Source organism: Coffea eugenioides, chromosome 2, assembly GCF_003713205.1.
Source record: "Coffea eugenioides isolate CCC68of chromosome 2, Ceug_1.0, whole genome shotgun sequence".
Taxonomy (NCBI): Eukaryota; Viridiplantae; Streptophyta; class Magnoliopsida; order Gentianales; family Rubiaceae; genus Coffea; species Coffea eugenioides.
This window is the reverse complement of record NC_040036.1, coordinates 38575954-38584766: the sequence shown is the minus strand read 5'-3', so window position 1 is coordinate 38584766 and position 8813 is coordinate 38575954. Positions and strand designations below refer to the sequence as shown.

The 8813-nt window shown below is 36.2% G+C and overlaps 1 protein-coding gene across 6 annotated transcripts; it reads left to right on the top strand.

The window, feature by feature from the left end:
* The first annotated feature begins 1618 nt into the window (after positions 1-1618).
* Positions 1619-7229, top strand: LOC113760490 (pentatricopeptide repeat-containing protein At4g20740). Of its 6 annotated transcripts, XM_027303090.1 has the most exons (6): positions 1619-2082; positions 2861-4610; positions 4752-4857; positions 5893-6145; positions 6267-6480; positions 6558-7229. In XM_027303090.1, the coding sequence occupies exons 1-2, from the start codon at positions 1635-1637 to the stop codon at positions 4594-4596; spliced, it is 2184 nt and encodes a 727-aa protein (XP_027158891.1). In that variant the 5' UTR covers positions 1619-1634; the 3' UTR covers positions 4597-4610; positions 4752-4857; positions 5893-6145; positions 6267-6480; positions 6558-7229. The 6 variants fall into 6 exon arrangements, with proteins under 6 accessions (XP_027158891.1, XP_027158890.1, XP_027158892.1 ...); XM_027303089.1 differs by having other exon boundaries at positions 4770-4857; positions 6267-7229; XM_027303091.1 differs by having other exon boundaries at positions 6056-6145; positions 6267-7229.
* Positions 7230-8813: the final 1584 nt, after the last annotated feature.

The window sequence follows — 8813 nt, the reverse complement described above, 5'->3', positions numbered from 1 at the left end:
TACAACTTCTGTGTTTTGACCAAATGCTAAGTCAGTACGCATCAGGGTGAACAAATGCGATCAGATTGGTGAAATGTCAAAATTGTCCCTAAAGTGCTACCTATGGCAGTCAGGGGTATTTTTATCTTTTCATATGTTACAGTACTCGGATTGAGCTGAAATTTTACAAGCAACTATAAAATATCATTCTCTACAACTTTCATGTTTTATACTAAGATTAATTCGATCTCCAACCTAGTTAAACAAAATCGGTCAGAACAGGGGAGGTGAAAAACTGAAATCTGGAATTTGGGGTTTCAAAGGGAAATCTCTTCATTTCTTGCTGAAATCACTACCACAACCTCTTATACAAGCTTACATATACCATATACCATCCAAATAATAGAAATTTCAAGTGAACCATTCAATCCCTGACTCAAAATTCATCACTACAATCATCCAAAATCACATGAATTAAGCATCACAAGCAAGATTACAAGTTATTACTCAATTTAGACAAGACTAAGGGAAATAAATGTAATGGTCAGCCCATATACCTCTCAAAGATGCTTATAAGAGTTATCCACCACCTCCTCTTGTAAACCTCTTGCACACCAAGCTTCCCAAGTGCTCAAAGAAGGATTTAATCGGTTTAGAATCTTGTTTTTTCCACTCAAATGGCTCAAACTCAAGATGAATTGAAGTTGTTTTGTCTTGCTCTCTCTCTCTCTCTCTCACGGCTGGTAGGAGGAAAATGAGGAGAAATTGTGTGTTTTGTGATGATAAATATGGAGAAAAATTAGTTAGGCAAGAATCCATGGATGGCCGCCACTTGTCGCCACCAAAATCCATCTCAATTTTTTTTCTTTTCCTTGTATTTTTGGGTCAACATTTTCGGCCAAGAGAGCTGAGGATAAGGGAGATATTTTGCAACAATATCAAGGTTATGTGATGGTAGAGAAGTGGTAGTCAAGTGGGGTGTTCAATCGGTAGTGAGCGATACCCGTCGGTTCGGGCCGATTTTTTCTTAAATCGCGTATATTAGGGTTTTAACTTATATTTCACTAACTTATTATTATCACTTCTAATCACACACTTAATATCATCTAAAACTCACTCTTAATCACCAAATTTGATCCACACTCCGTACCGGGTTGTCACACTACGGATAGGCGTAAAAACCCTAATTCGTACTATCTTGAAAACAAAAGGGAAAACCCTTAATTCTATGTTCATTTATACTTATTGTGGGGTGATTGAGTAGTAAGGCTATTATAAAGTAATATTTTTCAAATAAAAAGAGATTTTTAAGAAAAATATAAAAAATTTGCACGTCCTCACACACTGCATATCTTATTTTGTGCGCATATATATATATATTTATATACATTATTTTTAAAAAAAATTCATTGAACTAGGATTCAACTGGTTAGTTTGAACGATTAAATCTTGACCCTAACATTCCATCGGTTCAATTAACGGCACGAGTTTTAAAACATTGGTTTTCTCTGCTGCCAAAGTATTTCTGGGAAACAAGGGGGGAAAATAAGAGTCTGAGCAGGCTAAGGAGGATGAGAAAAACTGAAAAAGTTCAAAGTTGTGAAATTCTCAATAAAAAAAGATTGAACTGAAAAAGAGAAAGCGGAAACCTCAAAATGCCACCCAATGCTCCACCTTCGACTGCCATAGCCAAACCCCATAAACCGTACTTCTTCTACGGCCACCGGAAACCCACCCAAAACCGCCCCACCGTCCGCGGCGGCCTCTTCTCCAACCGCCAAATTATCAACCCCAATCGCAAAAACCATCCCCGACCTTCTTCTCAACCCGCATTTGACCTCTCAAAATGGGACCCGGACAGCCTTCCAACCCGACCCAATTACCCAGAAAAGGACCCATCTGAGAAATTCTTCTCCGTGGCCAAGACTCTGTCCCCAATTGCTAGGTACATAGTTGACTCCTTTCGAAAACACCGCCACTGGGGCCCACCTGTCATGGCGGACCTCAATAAGCTCCGCCGTGTAACGCCGAAGCTGGTGGCGGAGGTTCTTAAAGTGCCTGATATTGATTCCCGACTCTCGTCTAAGTTCTTCCACTGGGCTGGTAAACCGTTCATTTCTTACAATCACTTTTGGTTTTCTGGGCACTCGCTTTCACAACTAATATTTTTAGTTCTATTTGTTTTGTTGGGTATGGAAATGCTTAACAATTCCATATGTTTTTATCAGCAAAATCATGAGAAATGTGAAATCATAATCTCTTACCTTTTCATTTATTTGTTTTTTTTTTTTAGATATGGGCCGATTTTAGATTGTCTTTCTACTATCACGTGATGTTAATTTTTGTACATTTAATTGCTCTTTTGAGAAAATATGGTATGGCCCTTCAATTTTGTCTGTCTGCATATTAACGGTTAGTGAAGTAGTAAAAACATTTATTCCTTTGTTTCTACCCCTGCGTGGGACGTAAATTTGATAATCCTAGCTTAGCTAGTTTAGAAAAAAAAATGATATTGTTTGATTCTCTCTGTGTGTGCGTGGGTTTTTTTCTTTTGCCTTTTGTTCTTGGCTTTTTCAGTAAATATGTTTTTAAGAAGTATCAGGTGAGACAAGTAGGTTTATTAGATAAACTCTACTGTTTGGTTATGTTTCTTATGCATGGAGTGTTTTTTCTACTTAAATAATTTAACAGTGTTTTCTCATGATCACTCATCTTTTTGAGTTCCTGGGGATTGGATTCATATGGAAATTGAGGAAAACATATGTGCACTTATTTGCATGCAACATCTACCAATTGATGAGTATTTATGTTTTCAATATAAGTGCAGTACGTTATGGAATTTTTTCTAATATATGCTATCTGGTTCGAATGAAATGAACAGGTAAGCAAAAGGGTTATAGGCATGATTTTTCTTGTTACAATGCGTTTGCCTATAGCTTGAATAGGACAAACCAATTTCGAAGTGCTGATCAGGTGCCTGAATTAATGTGTATGCAAGGGAAGCCTCCTAGTGAGAAACAGTTTGAAATCCTGATAAGAATGCATTCTGATGCAGGTAGGGGACTTAGGGTATATTATGTGTACGAGAAGATGAAAAAGTTTGGCATTAAACCAAGAGTTTTTTTGTACAATAGAATAATGGATGCACTTGTTAAAACTGATCATTTGGATTTGGCTATGTCCGTGTACAAAGATTTCAAAGAAGATGGATTAGCAGAGGAGAGTATCACTTTCATGATTTTGATCAAGGGCTTGTGCAAGTCTGGTCGGATGCATGAAGTGATTGAGCTTTTGGGTCATATGAGAGAGTTGTGCAAACCAGATGTATTTGCATACACGGCAATGGTGAAGGTATTAATTGGAGAGGGAAATTTAGATGGATGTTTGAGGATTTGGGAGGAAATGCGGAGGGATGAAGTTGAGCCAGATGTTATGGCATACGGAACTTTAGTGACAGGATTGTGCAAAAGAAGACAGATTGAGAAAGCTTATAAGTTCTTTAAGGAGATGAAAGAGAAGGGGTATCTGATAGATAGAGCTATATATGGGTCATTGATTGAAGCATATGTGGCAAAGGGTAAGGTTGGTTCAGCTTGTGATTTGCTGAAGGATTTAGTCGAATCCGGATATAGGGCTGATTTGGCAATATATAACTCTCTTATTGAGGGATTGTGTGGTGCACAACGGGTTGATAGAGCTTATAAGCTTTTCCAAGTTATGATTGTAGAGGATGTGCAGCCAGACTTTTCCACTGTGAGACCACTATTGGTATCTCTTGCGGAGTTGGAAAGAATGGATGACTTTTGCAAAATGCTTGAGGAAATGAAGAATTTGGGTTTTTCTGTTATTGATGATTTATCGAAGCTGTTTGAATTTATGGTTGTCAAGGATGAAAAAATAAAACTGGCTTTAGAATTGTTTGAATATTTGAAAATGAAGGACTATTGCAGCGTTTCAATATATAATATTGTTATGGAGACTTTGAACAGGATTGGGGAGGTAAGAAAGGCGTTAGTAGTCTTGGATGAATTAAAAAGCTCAAATTTTGAACCTGATTCAGTAACTTACAGCATTGCTATCCAATGTTTTGCTGAAGTTGGAGATGTACATGAAGCATATACATGCTATAACAAGATAAAAGAGATATCCAAGTTGCCTTCTCTCGCTGCATATCGATCTCTTGTAAAAGGGCTCTGTGCAACTGCAGAGATTGATGCAGCCATGATGCTAATTCGTGACTGCTTAGGCAGTGTTGCAAGTGGACCCTTGGAATTCAAGTATACATTAACAATTATTCATCTTTGCAAGTCAAAAGATGCCAAAAAGGTAGTTGAAGTAATAGATGAAATGGTGGAACAGGGTTGTCTTCCGGATAATGTCATATATTCTGCAGTTATATGCGGCATGTGCAAGTATGGGACAATTGAAGAGGCAAGGAAAGTCTTTGTTGGTTTAAGAGAACGTCAACTTCTAAGTGAAGCTGATGTGATTGTTTATGATGAGTTGCTTATTGACCACATGAAAAAGAAGACAGCAGACTTGGTGTTATCTGGCTTGAAGTTTTTTGGTCTGGAAAAGAAGTTAAAAGCAAGAGGCTCAACACTTCTGCCTGGCTGAGAATGTGAATTCAGGTATTAGATCATCAACATCTTTACTTTTAGACATTTTAATACACGTTACTGTGTGCGTGTTGTAAGTTTGCTATTACCTGATAATTTATGTGGACTATTCTTAATGTGTGCCTGATCTCCTGAACTTTTGATCATTACTAGATACTTACTTTATGGAAGAATACAGCAAATTTTGACACATTCTGTGTGGAGAAAAGCTACAATCAAGAGAGTTGACCGTTGGGCTATGTTGAGAATTTTAAATCAGGTACTTACACTAGAACCTGCTTCAACTTGCTAGTTTGTATAGCCTATTCTCAGTTTAGATAGTTTATTTCTGTTCTTAGTTTAACATATTAGCCTTGATGTCAGGGAAAGATGAATGCTAAAACATAAGGTGTGATAAGTACACACAAGTTTGTTTATGTTCAGGGAACAACTACAATCCCTGCATGATTCCCAAGGTTATTCAAAATTTCAGCTACTAACATTCGCAACTTAGGATTCTGCCTGCAGAAAAAATCTTGACCATCTTGTTTTCTTGTGCTCTGAAATGTCTCATCCCAGGAATGGCAGATTATAAAACATGGAAGGCTTAGAGGCATTTTTGTATTGGCTAATTTCATTTTGATCGTTGGTTTTTAAGGTTACGAGTGGGCAATGGCTAAATCCTCTCCTGTGTATGATTCAGGGGCTACGAACAAGCTTATTGCGCTGTGCATTTAGACACTATTTTAACTTGATATTTGTCCAAATTAGTGAATGTGGGAGTGCATTTGGTCTTTCGTTGTAATTTCAAATTTGAATTTTGTCTTGATTTCGCTTCTTTCCACTTCTGTGATTAGTGGCACTTGTTATAACTTTTGTCTATTGGAATAAAATGTAGTAGTGTTTCTGTTTTTACTTTTTTTTTTTTGTAACTTTTCCTTTTGTTTTTTGGTTTTAATATGCTGTAACGATTTTCTAAAATTTCCAGTGCCGTATTAGTTAGTATTGCAGTTAGATCACCCAATAGCTTCTTGCACCAGTCATCTGACATACTTGTTTGATGCTATTCCTGGTACACCCTTACTGAGAAAATTCTCAACAATTTGTATTTAGTACTGGAACTAATCTAAGAAAGAGAGTGGGGAAGCAAATGTAAGTTGTACAGCTATTTGTTTCTTTGGGACTGGGGGTTCTTGGGGCAAAGTTTTGTAGCCTTGTTTGCTGCTCTTAGTTGTTACAACCTATCTCTTGGTTCTTGCTGAAGCTTACTGTTTTGTTGCTGGAATTAAACTTGCCTTCCACTTTTTCTTTGCAGGTTGATACTTCAACATCTTACTAGAAACAGTATAGACATTAACTTGTGTCTCAGAGTACTTTAGATTGTTATTAAGCTGCTAAAATTTGGTAAGGTTAAGCAGTTAAAAAGCTGTCCTGTTTGGATGGTTCAGGTCTGATACGGCTTGTGAATCCTGTGGCAGAAAGAGACCTAAATTTCCCCTGAACAATTGAGACTGGTCTGCAGTATGTGAAACATGTCCTTGTGAGTGAAGTTGGGTCAAGTGGACAAGGTAATGACCTGCTATTGATCATTTACCATCTTCATTGTTGTTACAACCTATCTCTTGGTTCTGGCTGAAGCTTACTGTTTTGTTGCTGAAATTAAACTTGCCTACCACTTTTTCTTCACAGGTTGATAATTCAACATCTTACTTTAGTTTGTTATCAAGCTGCGAAAATTTGGTGAAGTTTAGCAGTTAAAATGCTGTCCTGTTGGGATGGTTCAGGTCTGATATGGCTTGTGAATCCTGTGGTAGAAAGAGACCTAAAATTTCTCTGAACAATTGAGACTGGTCTGCAGTATGTGAAACATGTCCTTATGAGTGAAGTTGGTTAAGCGAACAAGGTAATTACCTGATATCGATCATTTACCATCTTCGTTGTCTTTAAGGTAGTTCCGAGGCTGAGTTCTATGAATTGCAGTGTTTCACCTTTGAAGAAAATAATTGTCTAGCGTGAGTTTGGAGCTCGTCTAGAGCTGGCTTAATGGTCAATGACTTCCCCTTGCGATGCAATACCAGTAAAAGTCCTGACTCTATACCAAGCAAGCTCCAGTGTTGGATAAGTTAAAGTGGCATCCTGTCTTTGGTTTTGTGCTATGGAGTAAAGCATGTTCGGGAACCTTAATCTACTGCCCTTCTGTCTGAGTGTAAAATTTGGATTAAGTATAAAAAAGTAAGCCAATATCTGTGGATGTTGCAAATTTGGATATCGATTCAGGTGGCAAAATATTTGAAGTTGGTAGCAATTGCGTGATCTGAGAAGGGTCTTGTTAGACACGAATGTTCTTCCTGGCTTTGGTAGTTACACACATTTCTGAATTTGTAAGCTGTACTGATGTTTTCAATTTCTATGGCCCCTTGACTTATATTTCATTTTTATTTTATGTGGGATTGGCTTGGGGCGATCGGGTTTTTTGGGGGAAAGAAAATGGAATAGTCAATCTACATGCGTTCTTTAAATGGATCATGTCTTGGGGCAAGTACTGGTGTACTGCAATTATTTCCTCTTCGTAAATTTGTTAGAGCTTTGTATGCTGAGCTGTTTGTCTCTTAGGTTGGTGGCAAGAAATTGGACATCCCTATTTGGCATTCATTGTTCTTTTGTCGAACTTTTCTTCCCTTCAGATATGTTATATTGCATTCGCTTTTGTGGATTATAAATTAGATATCACCCTAGGTTTCTTTCATTTTGCTGAAAGTTTATTTTCTCCAGTCTTAACTATGGCAGAAGTCTGAAATCCCACATCGATCATTGTGGTTTTGCTCTTGGGATGTGATGATATTCCCTTAAAAATAAAAATATCAAAAGGTAAGGAGTCTGTATGTCTGGATTGGTTTTGTCTTTTGACCCTAATCAAATTGGTTGACTTATTTAGGGAAGAAAAACTTGGAGCAAAATTCCTAGAACTCATGTAGAATACTAGTACGATGTAAAACAATTTATCGTGGGATCGACAAAATTCAAAACATCTTATAAGCATGTATCGATCATGCAAGTCATTCCATTCCAACGGTCCAAAGTAGCAACGACGTGAACCTCAGGCCAAACATAACTCTTCTAATTTTCCTGATTTTTCTTGTCTTATGCACTTTTTATTTCAATAAAACCAACATATACATTACAAATGAATAATTTTCATCTTGCCAATTGTTGCATTCATTTATAGATGCGATGTGGGAGCCTCAAACAACAAACCAACAAGCCTGATTAAGCTCCATCAGAGAGAATAGTTTCTTCATATTGTGTTGTTTTTTCAAAGCAGTTACCTATTGCAGCCTTTTAAAAATTATTGAAGGTAAGCACCCAATGGATGGTTCATAAATAGTGTCTCAATAAGTAAATGCATTTTCTTGCAACCAATAAACCACCACCGCTTCAATAGCTTCATCATTTATCAAACAGTTAGATGACTAGTTAATTGCATACCAGCAAACAGACCAAACTGCAACTCCATCAATAATTCACCAAGGCCAATAGCTAAACTTTTCTGAAATGCCTTTCTGGCACAAGGATCAATATTTTTTTACTAAAACATTCTGATTTGAATACAATTTTTTTTTTTTATCAATTTCAGTAGTTGTAGCCTTTTCTATTATACTTTTTTTTGTAATTTTCAATAATTTATTTTGGATTTTTCTTAATCAATATGGCATAATATAGTGAATTTAATCATCAATTTAACCTTTTATTTTCTCATTAACTGTTTATAACCTTTTGTCTTCTTATTAATCGTAATTTTCTTCTAAACCAATATGTATATAAAATATACTTAACTTTAATTATCACTAGTAACAATATAATAATTGGAGATAATTTTAACAAATACAATAATTCGAGATGAGAAAAATGATTAGTGAATATAGTTGTAAATGGATAGTTTTTAATTTTAATTACTAACATTTTTAAGATGTAATTTATTGAAACTTTTTGTTTTTTTATTACTGTCATGATTGAAATGCAATAACTCTAATTAAAAGACATGAAAGTAATTTAGGCTTAACAAAATCTAAGATCAAAATACACTTACACTCTTACACTTCCTAATGTCAAGACTCATCATACTTATTATATAGTAATGATAAGAAATGAAAAAGAAGGATGAGGAAATTAGATGAAAGAAAGCAACAAAGTGGCCGGCAGCTTTTTTTTTTGGCTTTTCATCCACATAAAATGCCA